This window comes from Pomacea canaliculata, linkage group LG5, assembly GCF_003073045.1.
Source record: "Pomacea canaliculata isolate SZHN2017 linkage group LG5, ASM307304v1, whole genome shotgun sequence".
Classification (NCBI taxonomy): domain Eukaryota; kingdom Metazoa; phylum Mollusca; class Gastropoda; order Architaenioglossa; family Ampullariidae; genus Pomacea; species Pomacea canaliculata.
Window position 1 is genome coordinate 17,282,272 of NC_037594.1, and position 20,411 is coordinate 17,302,682.

Consider the following 20,411-nt stretch of genomic DNA (forward strand, 5'->3'; position numbering starts at 1 on the left):
GGGTCGGCATAAAAAAAAGAGGCAGTGAATGGGAAATGGAATGTACATTTCGCCCTTCACAAACTGCGTGCCTGATTACCCAAGTGTGGTTGGTATGTGTCATACTACCTGCGAACCGATTCTCCTACTGCTTGTGTGTGTCTGTGAGAAAGAGAGGGATCCAAACTGTATATACACACACACCTTGTCCCACAGCTAGTAGCCTTTTCTCCCAGCATTGTGGTACGTGTTACTGCCAATTTAAAGCATAAAGTTTACACCTAGCATTTACAAAAGAATCACCTGTGTCCTTTCTGCTGGAAGAAAGAACTGGGAAGAAAAAGGATTAAGTGCAGCCTGTCTGAAAGCATATCTCAAAAAAGGATGGAGTGCATGCTGTTCACCACCTCAAAGTCATGTGCTTTGTTATCTTGTCATGTACATGGTGCTTCAAAACATTTTAACCCTTCTCTGAGACTTTAAGGAAAAAGATCGGTTGTCTGGGGGCCACTTTTATTATTATGATTAAAGCACCACTTGTAATCGTAAACTCATAGGTTACGATCAGCTTTCATGCACATCATTGAGGTCATAATGCATTATCAACTGACTTCTCACCTGAATCTCTTCCATTATCCACAGCAGTGGGCTCTGGATTGGGAACATCAGCTGCTTGAAAATAAGTCAACCATTAAGTAGTCAAGGTTTACATAATAAGGTTCTATCATAATAACAAAACTACGTATACCAAAATTAAATTAGCAAAATTGAATGATTAAAAATGATATATCATTACTACACACTTGTAAATTGGGTCAAATAAAGTATTTTGATAGCTAAAAAGTAGGTCTGATCGACAGTTCTAAACACTTGAAAAAAAAGAAAAAAAAAACGCTCAAGCATCAAGATGACTGTAAAGGCTAGGATGATATACAAGTGCTCACCTTCGACACTTAAAGTGAAGTTGGCCCATTTCTCCCCAAACTGATTCTTTGCCAGGCAGCTGTACTTTCCAGTGTCATTCACGTTAACTGGATCAATGGAGAGGGCATACTTGGTGATGATTATTCTGCACACAAAGTTTCAAGAGCTTTTAACCCTCTGTATTCTTACCTACCTATAATCTGTTCACCTAGATACTGTCAATGACATATCCTGTCATAAGGATACCATATGCAAAGTATTTTGTGGCAATGTAGTTTTTATTTATCCTTGACAGCATTGGCAGTTGGCACAGAGGTGCCATCTGACAGGCATAGGTAAGCTCTGTCAAGACTGATGATCACTAACTGTAGAGTATTAGCAGGTATTCTGAGATTCCTGATGCTACAGACCTAATACCATTAACAGATCCACACACACACAGAAAAACATTATGGTGTGTGTGTGCATAGTCTCCTCTGTTATCTTGCTAACATACAATTATCTGTGGGGGGAAATCAATTCTGCCAAACCAAGTGTGGCAAGAGACTGGGGTTAGCAATATAACATGTTGAGATTGTAGATGTGTACGGAAATATTTACAGTCTCAACAAGTAATATCTACCCAAAGATTGAGACACATAAGAACATGAAAAATTTCCACAAGGGCTAATAATTAAATGGAATAAAAAGTACAAATGGAGGAAAAAGAATTAAAAACAAAGCTAGAGACTACAAACAGAAACATTTGGAGCAAACAATGAAATTCACATTTTGACTCACCAAGGGAACATATGCCAGCATTTGTGCATTTTAAGGACAGGCCATCAAAAAAAAAGAAAAAATAAAACACTTCCTGTCCTGCCAGGATATTGAGACCCACCTCGGATTTCCTTTCCCTCCACAGCCTCAGGCACCTACTCACCTATCATCGGCGTGGGGGGTGATGAGCTCGTTGTTTCTATACCACACCAAGAAGGGGCGGGGTTCCCCTTTGACCTTACACCTGAACTTCACGCGCCCACCTTCAGCTGCTCGAAGTTGGCTCAGAGGTTCCTTGTAGAAGTAAGGAGCTTCTGCAACAAAACAGAAACATTTCAGTATTGTGCCTTCACATGAGGATCTGTAGATTATAGAGCATGCACTTTCTGCCATATCAAACTACATTTTCACATTATGATGATGATAATTCCAAGAACATGTTTAGATACTGCTTGAACAGCGTGCAACAAATAGGAGGAAACAGTATTCTGTACATGACTTCTCCCTGAATGAGATATTGAATGTATTGTGTGCATACATGTCTATTGTAGTGAGTGTACTGTGTATATATGGTACTGATCCTATTTTCTATGTGACCTCTTTTTTTGTTAGGGTTGGAGGAGAGAGTTAGGAACTTCAACAACTTTGTCTTAGCCTTGGTTATGAAATAAGCACTGCAGCTTCAACTGAAACTCAAATTAGAGCAATAAAGCTAAAGATTTTGGGATCATATTAGTGTGATACAGTTGAGTAACCCTAACCCTGATTTTCATTTTGGAGGTCAAGAGGGATTCAATGTAAAGACACCTGGATCATAAGTAAATCTGACAGATATTTTATAGTATGACACTACCCAACTAAACAACGGTGTAGCAACTCTTTTCATTTCTCAGCTACAAACAACAGATAAGTTATCTATAAATAAATATATTTAATTTAAAGCTATATATAAGGGCAAAAAAGACATGTTTCCACTGTTTCAAACACAAACACGTCTGCTGTGGACTCTGCTCCTTCTCTGAAACAATTATTTGCTCAAACCAAAAACGCAAGTAAGCAAATGTTCACACACAAGTTATACAAGTTGCCAAGTATTTTAAGCCATTTCCTTCTGGTCTTCTAATTATACTGGAGGAGGCAGAGGAGAACCAAACACTTATGTTGCATCTAAAACAAAAACCTGTCCTTTATGCGAAGTCTCATAAAGATTAACCCCCTTTCTAGCCAAGAAACCATAGGAGAAAACGTTTTTCTTTTTTTAAAACAAAAAGGTGAAACCGACTCAATGTGAACGGTAGAACAGTCTAGAGTAGAGCTATGACAACTGAGCTCATATTAAGGACAAGAGGAAGAGCTTAACAGCCGACTTCCCCATCAGCTAGTCGGAGCTTCACTTCTTCAAGGGATGTCGACCAGTGAAAAGAACATAAAACATGTATAATGTTCCCAGATTTTTGGAAGGCCTTTAGCTTTCGTCTACCCTTCCCCAATAAGTATGTATTGGCGGTGGGGTGCAATATTCCACTGATGAACTTCCTAAAACGTTTTGCAGAGTCTGATGCAAGATCACACCGCCCTCATGGTACTGCACTTTAAAAAACACAGATTTTAAAGTTTACCATCCGGTACTTCACAGTCGATGGGTCGCCCGCAGGGCTCACATAACTGGGACAAGACTGCGTCGACAGCTTGTTTCGGGATATCAAGAAATTCAACAGTCGGGGTATCGTAGCCTCGAGACCAAGCAGGCATAAAACTATCAAAGGCCATTTCAGAGAGCAGATCGAGAGAGATTGGTAGGTAACCCATTGCTCTCTTGGCCTCCATTTCTCACTGCTGCTGGGTGGAAGAGAGATGTCTTCAAATGCCTGCTCCCTTTAAGTGTTGTCATGAGGTAACCAATCGACTTACAACACTTTCATCTTGCTACTTGTTAAAGCCCAGACGTCAGGTATCGTTCTTCCACGTGACAAAGCACACATCTGTGCGTGCAGCAAAAAACCCGCAGAATTCAAACGGGTGTCTCCGACAAATTTCTAAAATGAAGCTGAAAAGTTTTTTTTTTAAATGCTACCAAAAAAAAAAAAAAAAGGAATACCGTTTGGGGAGGGAATGTTGGTTCGTTTTCCTTATCCATGAACAAAATTTTGAAAGCTGTATATCACTGGATTTGTAAAACAACAAATGATGTTTGAAAGTTTGGTTTAAACTATGAAAATTCCATAAGTTTGTGAAGAAACAGCAGCAGTCTTCTTGTAGGGGCAAGAACTCTCCTTTAAAATGAAAGACAGCCCCTAAAATGAACAAAGAATCTCAAATTGTGTGAAACTAAATGTGTGGTCATCATGCACACATTCTATCTTCCATCTCGTGTCTATACCAGAGTTTTCCCTGACCACCTCAGCACCATAGGAAGAGCATGACTAGCATCTATCGAACGAGATAAGACGAGGGGGTAAGGATGGCTGGACGGCAGGGGTAGGGCAGCAAATGATGAAGTCCCTGCCCCCTTGATCCCTACCTGCCTGCACAATTTGCACGCTTGCCAGGCCCGACTTATCCTCGCTGCCTTTGACACGGCCACGCGGCAAATAACAGTAGCGGCGGCTTAGCAATAACGAGGGCTGCCGAGAACTTTGAAAGTCGAAATCATGGCTATCAGCCTCCCACTCCCCACCCGCCCTTCTCTTCTTACGTCACCACTTGCCTGGCCTCCTCACAGCCAACCTCCGTTTGGGCTGTGGCACACAAAACACCTTGTGGCGTTCATTACACAGCCGACACGACACAGGCGCGTTCCTCACTTATCTGCGAGCTTGCGTCGGTGACTGATACAGACTCACCCTGACGCAACGGACAGCCGCTGTACAAATCCTCTATCCCTCCACTGCTAAAAATGTCTATTAAAACACCATCAAACATATCCATCTTTTCCACCAGGTCTTTTTTTCCCCCTTTCCCATCGCGCGTCGGCTAAATAGGGCCACAGCAGCTAGGCTTGTGGTTCTTCAATAAAGTGGGGGAGAGGGAAGGTTTCAATGTGTGTGTGTCTAGGGGGTAGGGTATTGTTTGCGCGTGTCGTCTTCAAGCCAACAATTCAGACATCACACACGAGGATAACGGCAACGACCTCTTCCTCGCCCTCTTTCTTCCTGTCCTCCTCCAACGCCCTCCGACCCCAACCTGTAGTGACAGGGCCTCGACAAAGGTGTGTCCAGGATATCCAAGCCTCGCTTGTCACAGCTGCTGACACCACTGCAAGGTCACGTGATCTGCACGAACCTATTGGAGGACAAAGAAGTGTCTTGTGTCTTCAAATTCTGCCTTCACATTCAAACGCCGTGCCTCCTCCCCTCTTGCTGTTAGAAACGGCATGACGAGAGAATGGCGTTCACACGGGCACAAATGTAAGCAAGCGACAGACAACAGCTCGCAGTCCTTGTCCTTTCGGCTCTTTTAAGCTGCACGCACACCGAAAAAAAAACAACTCCAAAGAAATTGTTCTCCAGTCATATAACACACTAGACCATCGCGTTTTGGGGCCAGTAAACATCGCACCAAAGGACGTAAATTCAACTTTATTGACCTCTCCCCCACCCTTCCCTAAAAAGCCCGGCAACCCTAGGTCACTTCCTGCCTATTGTGTTATGTGAATACCTGAACAGTTGATCCGAATGCCAGGCCAGCGACAAACACGCCCAGAGCCACAAGGACCGACCTGAGAACACACATCGGGCCACCGCGATCAGGAGACCGTTCCAAGTGCAGTGAGGCAGTGCGCTTTCCTCCCCCCAACTCACCTCACCCACCCTCTTACAAAGCAACCGTTCTCTTTTCTTTTTTTTTCAGCATGACTATTAGAAAAATAAAGTAAACGGCAAGGGTGACTTAAACACGCTACAGTCGGTGTCGGGGTAGATAGAACTGAGAAGTTTCGGAAACAGGAGTGAAATCTTCGCATGCCGCTTCACCCAGGGTGCTCTCTGATGACGCCATCACACGAAAGTTTGTGCAGAGGCGCAACCTTTAGCGCTCATAAGCACGAACCGTTGTATTCACAGGTGGGTGCACTTTTGGGGGAAGGGGTGTTAATGGAGGATTCGCACGGTAAGCTCCCTCCTCCCAGCGGGACGTCGTCGTATTGCCATCTTCACTTCGACGGTGTGAACTTTTCCCCCAAAAGACTCCACCCTCATCTCCGTCCCATGAATCACAACATCCAAACACTACAATAACATGTCAGAAAGATCGCAATGTTGGCACCAGTCTAAAGTATATTTTTTAAAGAATGTGTTTCAAAATGCAGCATGTAAACATCTCAAAAACAACCGAGCTACACCCCCTGCAGTCTTTTAATGACCATTTGACATGAAAAAAAAAATGGGAGGAACTTCTTGATTTTTACGTGCAAGTTTCTCAGTCTGGTGGGAAATAATGCCCAAACTGATCTCCCACACCCCATATCTATCATTTTGCTGCACCTCAACCCTCAAACAATCACGACTTCCAACAAAGTGCTTGACCTAATGTATCTGTGCTTACCGACTACCTGTGTTGAGTGAGAGGCTCAACACCACCCGACAACACAGTACAAAAGCCTGCCGCAGCGGGAGCGTCAACCCACCCCGAACACTGGGTCCACCAACTGCTCCTAATTGCCCACGACCGGCAGAGCGCTGTTATCTGCTCCTCCTGAAGCTCAGAAGATAGAGCAAGGGGATACGTGTCCAAGGGTATGTACACGGCAGCTGCCTTCCTGCACCGTGCGACCCCGACAGCTAATTGAGACTTAAAGGAAGACTGGGCTTTTGATGCATCATGGGAACGAATCAGGCTAGGAAATCGGAGCTTCCAAAATAACCCCTGTCCCGTACCGCTAATTCTGCTTCTCGATCTTACGTGGGACTGGAGGGTGGTGAGGCTTCATCACTTACTTCACATCCCGCACATTAATGTCATAACTATTGAAGAACTAAAAATCCTTTCTACAGGGCATTCCAATTCTGCAACTTCCGGAATTGCTGCCAGCAGCTGAAAGGTGCTCCTTCTTCTGCCAGAATGTCAGTATAAGCAGTAACTGGATGATGGAAATGAGTGAAGAAGCTTGAGGACAAGTGTACAATGAATGGCCACACTTATGCTCACAATTTCCAAAATCACATGACCATTTTCAAAGATTCTAAGGCACCCATGGGATTCATTTACTCCCTCAAACTCCCATGTAGTGCCAATCAACAGTCAAGCAACTATGTCAATAAACTACAATTTTCCTTTAGAAAAAGGCAATTTAAAAAATCTGATCACAGAAGTTTATACCTCAACAAAACAACAGGTCGTGCTACTGAGTCTGAAATACGTATGTTTATTGCTGATAGTAAGAGGCCAAGACAAATCCACTGGACCAACTTTACTCCTGTCTGTTAGTTGCACTAGAGAGCTATGTAGTTACACCCAGCCTGTTGCCACAAATTGAACACATCATTATTATTTTTTTGTTCACAGCATTTAGTTGTCCCCATTCTTGGCACAGTCCTGACCATGCTACAAGGTAGGCAAGTTAAGGTGTTTAAAATGCTATGGTGATACATGTAATACTTTAATTAAATGTATCCTACTTGTTCTGCTGAGGCTTTGTTTGAATGTTTCGGATCAGAAAATTTGAAAATTGGTCAGACCAGATGCTGAAGAATACCCTGCAGCAAATAATCTTTCAAGGTAGCAGGAGACAGTTAAACTCTACCTTCCACATGTCATGACCCAAGTCCCCCCCCAAAAACCTAGTGAATGTGTCCCCTCTTCAATGTCCACTGAATAGTGGAAGCCTTGTCTTCAAAGTCCTGACTATAAATCCTCTTGGCTATAAACTGAGATTGAAGTATCCCATTTGTTTGCTAAAACCACTCAATATTACAGTAATCCTGCAATGTATACCCCTTTGGAATCGATGACTTCTTTGCAGAGTTTTTACAGTCTTCTCTTTAGGCTTATATCTCCATAACCTGAAACATCATTCTCGCATATCTGCCAATGCCCTATTGCTACCACACCCATCTCAGTTAACAGTATATAGAAGTTTAAAAACAAAGCCAACCCTGTTTACTGGACGTACAAACACACCTATCCAATCACAAACACACATGCGTACTCATGCACTCAGCGCCTAATACTGCAGGCCTATGGCTACTGCTAATAGTTGTTGTTTTTTTCCCAACAAAAACATGTCTATTAACATTGCCAAGTAAGTTCCCTATCCACAACTTGCTACTGTTTTTCTTCCACACAGCAAAACATCTAGCCCGCTTCCACCCAGTTGAAGCAGCTGGCTATAAAGCCAAGCAGCATTATTGTGTGGCAACTCTGGGCTGTAGGTTGCAGTTGTAACCAAGGAACCTCTATGAACCAGAGCCACCACCCATATCGAAACTGCCCGAAATTGTGAACACTTGTCTGCTGTTTCCGTATGGCAGGCGTGGAAGAGAAACATAGTTCACAAATGTCATCCTGGAATCCATAATTTTTACATATTTTATAAGCCCTTTTAGTGTCATTTAATTTGGTGCAAAATCCTTGTGACATAAATTATTTAATATAAAATACTAACACTAAATAAACAAATATATAAATAATTCATACTATTCTCAGTATCTGGTTTTTTTTTCTTGTTAACATGATCAACTTATAAAATGTTCATAATCTTTAGTATTTCAGAACTTGACACTGTTTATTGTTACTCTAAGTGAAACACTGCAATTCCCTGTAATTTGCTGGACTCAGGACGTAGTGGTCCTGTCCGTATTTTACATTTTATCCTGGGTGGACTGCCAGAATCATAAACACAACAGTGCCATCCCAACCTTTTCACAAATAAATTATACATTATTGTGAATGCCGCTACTTCATAATGCCTGGAGGAGGCCTGTTTTCAAGCTGGGGTGAGTCTGATACAGCTGGGTTTAATTTAAGAACCTCTGGTGCACTTAGAGGGCTGAAAGACAGGAAATCAGGCGGGGCCGGAGTAGGGGGTACAGGACCTCCTATGTCTTGCTCTCTACTTATAGTTTTGGCCTCTGCTCTCCTCCCAGCGGGGGACTACTTAGTGCCGCCGCTCACAAACTTTGATTTGGCTCCCCTTTTTAAGGCCATCATTACGCCCAAATGGTTTCATTGCCTGGTCCATAACTTACTGCAGACATCTGTCTAAAGACCAGCCCTGCTAAGATTCCTTTGTTTCTTCTGTGCAGTCTTTATTTTTTGGTACGAATCTTGTTATGTAGCATGGAAGGAATTGGGAACTGTAATTGGGAACTGTAATGGTGTTCAGGTATAGCAGAATACGACAATATGAACTACAACAACCACCTCTTTGTACTTGTAGCAGAAAATTGTCAAAATCTCAATTTATGCACAAAGTTTTGGAATAGCAACAGAGTGAAGATCCAACAAGGCAAACACAGGAATGGAAATCATCTCCCAAAATGGTTTACAGTAATCAGTAAGCATACCCTGAAAACCTCAACTCTTCATATACAGTTTGCACATGCGAATATGAACATCTTATAGCTTTAGCTAAATTGCACTGATACACTCATATTGAATTATAGGAAATTACATCTCTTTCCACAAGACCAAAAATGATGCGTATTAACAACTATGCTGATCAGGACATCTTTAAAAAAAAATTTGAGTAGATAAGTTATGCTTACATTTGCTGGTTTACAGTTCCTATAATTAATTAAAAGCAAAAGATACAAATAGAATCATGCAGCTCTCTACAAGTTTCCAATGAGCATGATGACGGAGTTGGCACAATGCCAGGCAAGAAGTCTGGAAAATATTCTGGCAATCTTGCACCACCCTTTTCTCTTGTAGCTCCCAAACCGTTCAGTTTTGACATGCAGCTTTACACCAGGTAAGGAAGGGTCAGTAAATGCTCAGGTATGATTATGGTCATAGACTGCCTTTCATTTGTCTCTAGGGAAACAATCAGGTGCCTTTAAATCTTTGAAACATTTATCAAAAGGTGCTGATTATTAGTACTGAATATTTTCTATCTGTTATGTCATCATAGAATATTTGTAAGCATTTATAATGAACAATGCTTTTGGATCCATAGGAATTTTCCATATTTTTTCCAGATAATTCAGTAAAATACATCCTTGTTCACCATAAATCTTGTGCATTCTGCTACATGAATTAGACTCTGAAATGCTTTAAATATTTTTACCGTAACTGTTTTACAACTCTTTTAAAAAAGACTACAGGCCCAATAGCGAGTCTTGCTTTCTTTGTCTGTACTCCATAATATATACAAAGCCTCACCCAATCATGAGACTGAGTCAGACCCATCAACCCCTGGTTGTTCACACACACAACCAGCAGTCAGAAACACCAACCACTGGTTGTTCATTACAGGCGCAACCTAGGAAAGTGCTCTTCTTTTCCACACATGCTGAGCAGACAAGGTGCACAACATAAATGCAAGTTTCATCAACTTATAAGGGCCATGTACAGACACTATCACTAAAGACAGGCATTTTGACTTGCTTCCTTGTTAAGAATTTATTGGCAAAGACACTTAAGACACTTTTAAAAATTCAGGAACACTGATTTTACACAATTAAATGATAATACAAAGTAATGACCAACATTTGAATTCTCCTGAAAATAGTCATCATAAGTGTATTTATACATGAAATGTGGCTTTTAAAAACACTGGCCTTTCAAAATCTGAAGCTCTGCAATTAAATTAAGATAATAATGTAAGGGGAGAAATCAAGCAGCATGTGTTTAGCAACAGAGCTTGCTCTGCAGTTACAGAGGAGTAAGAAAGAAATTACCTTTCCGGTTTGCAGAACTGGGTGCACCAAGGGCACTGGAATGCAATACAGCCACAGAAGCAAGATGATATGTGATAAAGACAAACAGAATCCAGCCCATTTTCTGCACTGTAATCCTAGGTGAGCATTCTGCCACCTCCTCGTCTACTCACTCCTGCTGGTAATCCACTGTATCAGCATCGTGAATCACAACATAATCCAAAGGAATCTGGAAAAATAGTATAGCAGCAACAACTAATAACAATGTCACAAAATATGCACTGGTGTAGCATACATAAACACAAGCATGCCTCAACTATTCAAGACACAAGGTTATAAACTGACACAAAATATAAATGCCAAACTTCAAGAATTAGGCAAGTCATCTGTCAGCACAGGAACAGCGGAAATGTGAGAAATATTTTTTCCCTGACAAATCCACTGCCTTCCTGTTTTTCTGGGAGGATGGTAGGGTGAGAGGTGCATTTCTGTGAATAAACAAAGACACGTGCCTTCGAAGGCACTGCGCACTGTAATATACAGTCTATAAAGCTGAACTTTCCTTGAAGGGCTTCTGAAACACATGCACTGCACATATGACCTGTTCCCTCTCGCTTCATGCTTTAATATTTAATCCCACCACTAGGCAGTCCTAATACCTGCAGGGACTGGGGTGCAACAGGAGGCTGCACTGTGTCAAATGATGGCATACAATTCTCCTCCCTGCACCACCCCACCACCCCAAAACAAAAACCAGCATAAAGAATAGAACCCATTTTCAACTGAGGTATCACTGGTCAAGGCAAAGTATATCACCATGTTTGAGTGTGCATGCAAAATAAACACACATCTAGTTTGCATTAAAATCATTCAAGTGATCTAATCTACTGAAAGAACCTCACACCCTAACCCACCCCTACCCCAACGCACACAGAGGGACTACTTCTTCTCCTTTCCCTCCTCACAACCTCTTTGCCCGCATGAAGCTAGTTACGGTAAACCCGAGGACGCACACAAAAGATGGCTCTCTCTTCTTCTTCGCTTGCAAGAGGGATGAACAAGCAGGGATGTGGAAGGAAGGGGTCCAAGTGTGTTCGCGCTGTTTATTTCATCTATCATATGCATGTGCTGGGAGTGAGTCTATGAACATGAAGCAAAAGGCAGGCCCTGTGTGCCAGCCAGAGGAAGACTGCAGATGACTACACACCAGGCTTTGGCAACCAATTAGTCACCCGCAATGGAAGTTAGACACTATTTTATACACCAAAGCAACACTGTAATTACACTTATCCTTTTAGGAAAAAACATAGCCACGTATGTCCATCAAAACAGCCTCCACTACTTGCAATATTTGATAATGATTACTTCTGTCGCCAAAATGTAAATGATCAACAGAAGATGTGAACACATGCACACGTACCAAAGGTTTTTCATTAGTATATTTTTGCATTTCTGGTTAAGTCTAACAGCCATCTGCGCCGACGAAAAATACCCGCCACATGTTACTGTTCCCGAAGGAACATCCCTTACGCCAGCCTCACTTCAATCATAAAGGAAACAGCCGGTAGTCCGGTCTGGGAACACCGCCCTCCCCACATCACGGCGCTCTGTGCAGTCTTATTTTTCCCACTAAAAAGTGGGCAGCTGTACTAATCATGTAATGTGAATGTCACAGGAAAGATGCACACTCCAGCTCGATGTGCTTTATCGCTACACACACCATACTCCATTCTTTTTTCTTACACAAGACATCATTAGGGGTTCCAATAAATCCTATTAGGAAAAAACTTGTAGCGATTGCTTGATATCGAGAACTGGAAAAAAGAAGGTAGTTAACTGTAAAAAAACAAAAAAATAAAAAATAACAACAAGTGTTGTGATTCGAGTGTCTTCTGGAGCTGGAAGTAGTATTGTATGAGTCTTTAAAAAAAAAAAAGACACCCAATAGTTCATTTCCTCTACCCACGAAACAGCCGTGCAACAGGTGCGAACTGTGACCTGTCGCGGCCCTCTGTCCAGATGCTGCTGCCAAAGGTCGCCTGCCTACCAACGGATCCTGTTCTAAAGGTTAAATGTGACCTGTTGACAGCATCCCCATTCTCCCTGGAGACCGACATTGTCCCCCACCTCCCCACCCCGAAGAAAGACCGAGGTGGGGGTGGAGGGTAGGAACGAGGTGAGAGTTCACATGCCTTGTGACGAACACTGCTCCTTGATTGCCGCTCTGTTGTTGGTTTTTAAGGACAACATGAGCGCTCAGAAAATAGAGCATAAAGCACCACAAAAATATATTATGGTGGTATTTTATGACAACGAGACACAAGAAATATTAAAGTTTTCCTCTTCATCATACCTGGATTTGTTGAGAAAACAAGAAGCGTTGAAAAGGTAGTATTTCTAAAAAAACAGCATCATCTGCATAAGCTGAATTTAAAGAGAAAAGATGCAAAGCCCCGTAAAAGAAAACATATCAAAACACAATGTGCTGTTGCTGAATGTTCTCTTCCACACTCAGATGGAGTTAGTTTTACTTATGAATTATTATTTTAAAATGAACTTAACCCATAAATAATGTCACAAATAAAAAATGTTGTACTTGTGTTGTTCCTTCTCGTCATTAACTTGCTGCTTTCTTGCTTTAGCTATGCGTACTTAGTCCTAACGGTATCGGGGTTCCTTTGTGTCACGAGGGCACAATAAGTAGTACTAGCTAGCACTTCTTAAATTCCTGAAGGGTTTTTTTCAAGTCTCTCACAAGAGGGGAAGACGCTGTGAGCGAGCTCACGTCAGAGTGTGAAAAAGTTTCTATTCGTTTCCATTATCTTCAAAATTCAACATGTTCGGGGGAAAAAAAATTGTGTTAATCACTAAAAGGCGTTCAGAAAATGTAAGTGTGCTAGCGCAGTAAAGGGAGGGGAGGAGGCTGAGCAAAAATGGGGGCGGAGAGGACGATCCCATAATCATATAAACCTGTCCACGAGACAGCAAAGTAAGTTCAGGAGCGCCCGGCAGTGTAGTGGTGAAAACACTCGTTTGTCACCATTGCAGTGAAGGTTCGGATCTCGTCTCGGGACGCTTTCTGTATGTGAAACCTGTCCGCAGGGCTGGGAGTCGGGGGTTTTCTCCGGCTTCTCTGGTTTCCTTCCCCACTTCCTCATAGTGTGAAATACCCTCAAGGTAAAAGCACTTTCCTACTAAATCAACCAACCAACCAACCAACGCAGAAGTCTGGTCTCCATGTTCTGCTTCGTGTAAATGGTGTTCGTCCGTACTCTTTATTATTATTCCCATCCCCACAGTGCAAAAATCACCGTTTGGTGGAAGCCCACAAAAGAAAAGAAAAAACCCCAGATCTTTCACTATTTCTTTCGTTCTCCATTTGTGCGTGTTGGCGAGTGAGACTAATTTACTACACGTGCTTCCCTTGTCCAGTATTCTTCTGGCGTCTGTGTGTGGACGTTGGTCTCAATCCTGCCGATCTAGCATATGGTGGTCATGAACTCGGACCGCTCAGTTTGATCTCGTCGAGATTGAAACAAAAAATGAAACCATTTGAGAAAATTTGACCTCATCCAAATTAGTTTCTAACATTTAATTAAAGTTCTTTACAAGTATTACTTGACTTATTCCTTTGTCCCATCCCATAGCCATCCAACCCATTTCTTTCTAAAATATGTATCAAACAGACATAGCAAACGTTTTAAAATTGAAAAGTTAATGAAGACGTAAATAGCGCGAAAGCACTTTTTTCGAACTCGTTTTTCAAGATGGCGACCACAGATCATATATCTGATCACAGACGTATTTTGTACCTTCTTTTCACAGAAACTTAGTTTGGCGTCTGAAGTAAAGTTCTGGTGGTTTGTTCACTCACTCGGTTCTGTGTCTGCTCCAATTTTACAGTTAAAAAGACGCTCGGTCAACATCGCCAACAACTTCGCTCGATCTGGCGTCTGGAGGTGAATCAGCCAATAGCAGCCTTCATCAGAGGTCACATGATTATGGTATTGCGCGCTTCACTACCCGACACTCTCCGCTGTTGGAAAAAAAGACACTGGCGTATTTCTAACATCAGAATTATACAGAAGGATACACATCTTTGGGTGTCCAAGAAAAAAATTTGGTGATGAAAGTAAAAAGCTGTAGCAAGTAAACGTTTGTAGCATTACTGTCAATTTCAAACTGAATTTTCTTGCAGCAATGAGACAGGTATGACAGAAGAGACCTCGTCTTGTCGGCAAGCAAACACAAGCCTATAGGCGACACGTCAATACAGGGCACTTCAAAATACCGATGCCTCGAAAAATCTTTCCTCTTTCCCTTATTCATCCAGATATGAATTCAGTGTCCAGCAAACCACAAATTTTGTTCGTGAAAACAAAAGCTAACACAAAAATCTCAATAGCCTCCCACCCCATCCCTCAAATGATGCATTATCATCTCTAAGACAAATAGTCCTTTTTGTTGACTTTATATTGAAATTATTGTAGGACTCCATGCATAAGAGTGTAGGTCAAAAGCATTTCGTGTCATCTGAATTTGTCTTGATATGTTAAGTTCCTGAGATTTGCATTCACCGGCTTTTCAGAATATTTAACTTTGCTAGATAAGGTATGCCTTTTAATACGCCTACTGTTCTTTATAAATGTGACTGAATCTTCATCCAATGCAGTTTACTGTTAAAGTAGTTATCATGCCAAACAAAATATGAAAAAGGCAATTAAGAGTTTTCAGCATTACTGCATTTTATATAAATGTTGTCTAGTTTATGCCTTATATTCGTATGCATGTACAAAAATAGGCATGGATGCAAGCTTGTGTACAAAAATAACTTCTCTTTGATCTTATTTTTTCCAATTTGTTTTAAAAGCGAACACTGTCAAATACAAGTATATTAATATGCAGCTGGTCATAGGCAATGCTTTATTTACTGCAAACTCTTCTAACAGAATTCCTTTCAATAACAGAAAATGGCCAGTGACAGCTTCTTTAGTACCAAGACTTCTCACTTGGTTTTAACACACCATATGCAATAGTCATTATCTTCTAATATGCTAAAAGGCGGTGGATTGCAAGGATGAAACAAAGTTATGTCATGTGTCTATATGTGTTGGAACCACTGTAGACTGCCACTTCCAAGAGCCATTCATCTACCTCAAAAGTGGATTGAAAGTGGTTCCATGCTATCACAATGAATCCAAGCTGAGGCCAGATAAGAAGGCATAGGAAATAACTGCCATGAGTTGTTTTTTTCCAATTCCATAACTGGCAGTCAGGGGTTAGATGTCCACTGTCTTTTAACCTGTGGCTTCAACATGATTGTGAGGGCGGTGGAAGTGCCTGTGCTGGTTAGATTTCGCTTTTAATGAAAATTAAGGTTCATTTCTGACTCTGGTTACAGCAGTCTGTTCACCATCACAAGACAATAATGTTTTACGAAGTTCCTGACTTTCAGGTTCAATAGGTTACTCTTCCCATGCGTTTGCCCCACTTCCCCACAACACCCAGATGCCTGTTCACAGGATGAAAAATAAAATGAGGATGCTATATATGTTAGCTTAAGACCAGGATGTTCATTTCTTTCAACGTAATGGATTTTCTCTCTCTTGTTTTGCTCTGTTGGCTGGTGCAGTAAAGAAAACGTTAACTGTTATTGTCTATAAAAATGCAAGATACTGTTCAGTGTAGCCAGCGACACAGCTGCCATTTAAATAAAAAAAGTACTGGTCCGTTTATCTATAAAAACAAGATTCCATTTCAAATCAAACACCCTTAGGTAAGCTTCTTCTGGTGCCCTGAAAACTTTCAGCAGACAAAAGAAAACACAAGCTGAAGGAAAAGGAAATAAACACAAGCTCCCCGCCAAATTTTCACATGCGTGCCAGTTGGTATGCGGGAGTGATCTTCCCTCCCACCACTCTCTAGACTTGGATGCTGGAACGCGGAGAGAGGCTTGGTGCCTGACACGCACTCCTGCTTTACGAGGAGACGGAAGGGCACGCGATATTTGCATTCCCAGCGCACCCCACACGACAAACAGTGCCACCAGATCTTGTCAGCTATAAAGTAACGCGAGCACCTTCGCGACGACCGTGCACAAAGGAAGCTTCTGCGTTCACCCTCGACTTGCTGATGCCGAGCTGTACACAAATGGCGTCCAAACACGCTAATTCGAAAAACCATGGGACCATTTTAGGAGATTAAAATAAATTCTCGGATGCTGTAACGTGCCTCAAAGTAAGGACTGGAGCGCCGTGTACCACAACACACACCAGTTCATAAGAAAAGTCCTCTGATGTACCGCCACATGCCACTGACGAAAATTTGATTAAAATGGAACCTGTGGTTCTAACCCCGTAAAAGGTAAGACAGCGGGGGAGAGACGGGCACCGTCGTTGTACAAGCTAGTTGTGAGATTATTTTTACCTGCTTCTCACAAAGCCAAGAACTGAAAGTCTAAAATAATTTTTTTAAACTCTGGTTATGGGCGTTGGAGTAAGCTAACCTGGATTTGGAAGCAATCACACGTGACCTGTTCGGTTTATAAGCAGCTTTTCAACGAACAATTCACTTGTAATTGGCAAAGTTCTCAAAGCTGCTGCATGCTTGCGGTGAAACGATCTGTAAATGAAAGTTATGCATGCGGATCACCAAAACAAGTCTATCCAACATACCAAGACAGAAGCCAAGCATCGCTTGTGTGGTCTAGTCTCCAACGATTACCTCATGCATTCCTTCCAGTCACTTTTTATAAAAGTTTTTCTTTCCAAACGCATTGGCAGGCTCCGCGTATGCCAAACGATCTCTTATTGTCTCTCCCCACTGTTATGCAATACCCGAATTCGCTTGCTCGCCACGCTCACCAGCTTCCCCGCCCCTTCCCGAGATATGACAAAGAGGCCTTCAACATCGCCGGACAACCATCGGCCCCAGCAGGAAACAACGGTGTCATGCGGCCTTACACCGTCTCTGAGCAGCTCAACATCGCAGGGGGGAGAGGGAAGGGGTGCTTGTCTGCTGCTCATAACGCAGATCATACGAATGTACACTTCAAAGACACATATACAAAAGGAAACCGAGGATGTTTGGGAAAGGTGAGGCAGCAGCAGAAATAAACCTAGTCACCGATTCAAACAAATTCAATGCAAAATTTCAAACTGAGGCCTTTTCAGTGTGTTAGCGAGGAACAACGATCGCCGCCATACAAAGCCTAAGGGAAGAGTTCACAGAATAGTTCACCAGATTAACTGGAGGCTAGAGAAGGTGGCAGCTACGGTAAGCCAAATTGAGCTCTGGGGTCTGCGATGGCGCACAGGTTCCACTGGCACTGAAGAAAGCACTGCTCCATTTACAATGCGGTGGTCATTCAAAGCTCCAGGTAGAAGCGGACCTTTGAGGCCATCTTCAACATCAGATCCATCCAATTTTCAACAAGTTTTTTTTTTTTCATATTTGGAGATTCTAATTTGAATTGAGTCTGATCTCTGCAGTCGACAAAGTTCCCGCACGCAACCAACATGTGTCTTATTAGAACCACCATACATTACTAAACAATTTCACCTTTTTAAATAATGCCAATGCAAAAGTTTTACATGGCTTTTGCTATTGATTCTATCCTCTTAAGTAAGAAGGCAACGATCTTACCAAATTAACATACCCGAATGGGGGTAGTCGCTGGCCGGGTGACATCCCCGTGACAGAGGGAGAGCGGGAGGGGGTCGACTAGAGACAGGATGAAGGTGAGCGGATGCAAGCGTGCGATCGACTAGAGTCACTAGACAACGAGATGTACGAGATCCGCCGAAAGAACATGCGCCAGCCGACGATTCTTGAGAGCTTTGGACTGACGGGTTACTTGAGCAAATAAAGCAGTTTTTAAGAACCCTCGTTATGATGCCACTCTCGCTACTCTGCCATTTTTGCTCGGTCCCGGTAGATGACATAGTAGCGCGATTTGACTGTATACAATAGGTAAAGCACTCACTGATACTAAAGTTGCTACAGTGGACACCACGTGTAACTCAACACTTGCCTACTGCGTGTGTGTGTAATAGTAATGATAAGTTATATGTACAGTGCAGTATCTCAGCCAAAAGGCAAACTCTATTGCTCGAAAGATGATCCACGAAATGGTCATAAAGATGTAGAACGAAGAACAATGCGACGACGCCATGCATTCCGGAAGTAAAGGGCGATCACTGCAGATTTAACGGCGATGACTCCAGAAAGCAAGAGTTAGTGACATCAAGGTAAGTTTACTTTTGATAAAACTTCTTTCTCACAACCCATGCTGTAATATATAAAAAAGGCTGTTGTACAATGGCTCTGCGCAGCTAAATTTTCCAGATAGGAGATTTTAAAAAAATCGCGAAACCCTTCAATCTAAATCTAAAATCTACTGGTGTCTCGGCAAACGGGAAGTTAATTCAAGCTGTTTGCTAATGGAGACTAACATTCGCGCATTAATAAAAAGTAGTTTCAAGAAATAGTTTGAAATCTGCAAGGATCATTCTCAAATACTCTCAAAATTTGCGCACCTTTGCTGTCGTCCCCAAAGATTTGAAAAACCGTGCAGCCAGTCTGGCTCGCCAAATCGTGCCGCAGCGTTGTGTGTGAGCACACCAACGACACATTCTTGTCACCTTTGATTTTTTTTTTTTTAAATGCCAGCTTGCTTCGCTGGGTGGTTGAATCAGTGGGGGACGCTAGCAAAGGATCGCGAGGCTTATCTTGAAAGACAACAACTCACCTGCGGAACAGTTTGTCGAGGTGTAGACTCGGCCGCGCTAGTACATCCTCACCAAACTGCCGTTATACAAAGTGTAAAGTCTCCCCGTGGGCAAGAAAATAGTACAGCTATCCACACAGATCGAAGGCTTCCGCTTGTGGCGCAGGGAGCACACACTCACACAGACACACACTACCTCCGCTCTCCGGGACACTGCTTCTACACCGCGAACCCCTTCGCGTTTCACGTTACAGGCGAACTGCGAGCAGGTCACGTGGACTCTCCCCCCACCCCACTTTTTTCTATGCCGACGTTAGAAAGAGTGTGACGTCATTCACGAGCTCGCCTGAGAGAGAGAGCGCGCGAGGGGAGGAGAAGGCTTAGTGGCTCCGCGAGCACATCTACTGTGTGGCTGCAGGAAGGGGGAGGAGTGACCACGCGATGGTGAACGACGATTGGAGGAAAAGGCCGAGAGTGACTTTTTCATCGATTAACTTCTGCTCGGGGGGAGATGCTTCAGAGCCCTAAGTGCTTAGAGTTGCCTTCCTTGCGGGACGAGGATGTGCTTTCCAGGCATCGTTTCGTCTGATAATCCCGTACTTTGTTACATCGCCTTGGGTCAAAACCCCGTTATCTACTTATCCTTTTTTTCTCTCTCTCTCTTCTCACCTTCTACCCGCTTTCCAACCACCATCGCTGGTGTGTTGTGTCAAACAACAGCAACAAACGCATGTGTACAGGTAAACAGTTTAAATTGGCATAGGAAGTTTACGCAACCTTAGTGCGTGTGTGCGAGTGAGAGAAAAAGCATCGCCTACATTTGGCGCGTGTCTTCTGGTACGACTTGTGAACAACATTGCTCCAGCATCAGCGCCACAGTTTGCTTACATCAGTCCCGTTTTGTCACGTGACTACCTCCTATCTCCCTCTCCTCGCGCGTTTTCTCAAGGTTCTAGTCACTTGCCGGAGGTCCCAGTCCCCTACCTATTGCTGGTATGTCACTTATCTCGTAGTCCGTGTTATCACTCACGATTTCTGCCCTCTCTTTCTTGCCGTCCACATTTCGTCGCCCCTGTTCCTCTAGTCTAGGTCCTCAAAGTGGTTACCTGACCCCATTTCACTTCTACCCCGGAGCGCCATCGGGTGACAGCTAACCACACCGCCATTTGAATATCTGTCCCGTGTCCTGTTGGATTTCCTAAGAT

The 20,411-nt window shown here is 42.8% G+C and overlaps 1 protein-coding gene across 1 annotated transcript in view; it reads right to left on the reverse strand.

The window, feature by feature from the left end:
- LOC112564163 (fibroblast growth factor receptor 4-like) overlaps nucleotides 1-19,796 on the reverse strand; it is a 43,510-nt gene extending 23,714 nt beyond the window's left edge. The window contains 5 exon segments of the mRNA XM_025238795.1: nucleotides 598-648; nucleotides 924-1,048; nucleotides 1,826-1,976; nucleotides 10,500-10,707; nucleotides 19,228-19,796. Coding sequence (XP_025094580.1) covers nucleotides 598-648; nucleotides 924-1,048; nucleotides 1,826-1,976; nucleotides 10,500-10,599 — 427 coding nt within the window. The 5' untranslated portion in view covers nucleotides 10,600-10,707; nucleotides 19,228-19,796.
- Between the last annotated feature and the right edge of the window lie 615 nt (nucleotides 19,797-20,411).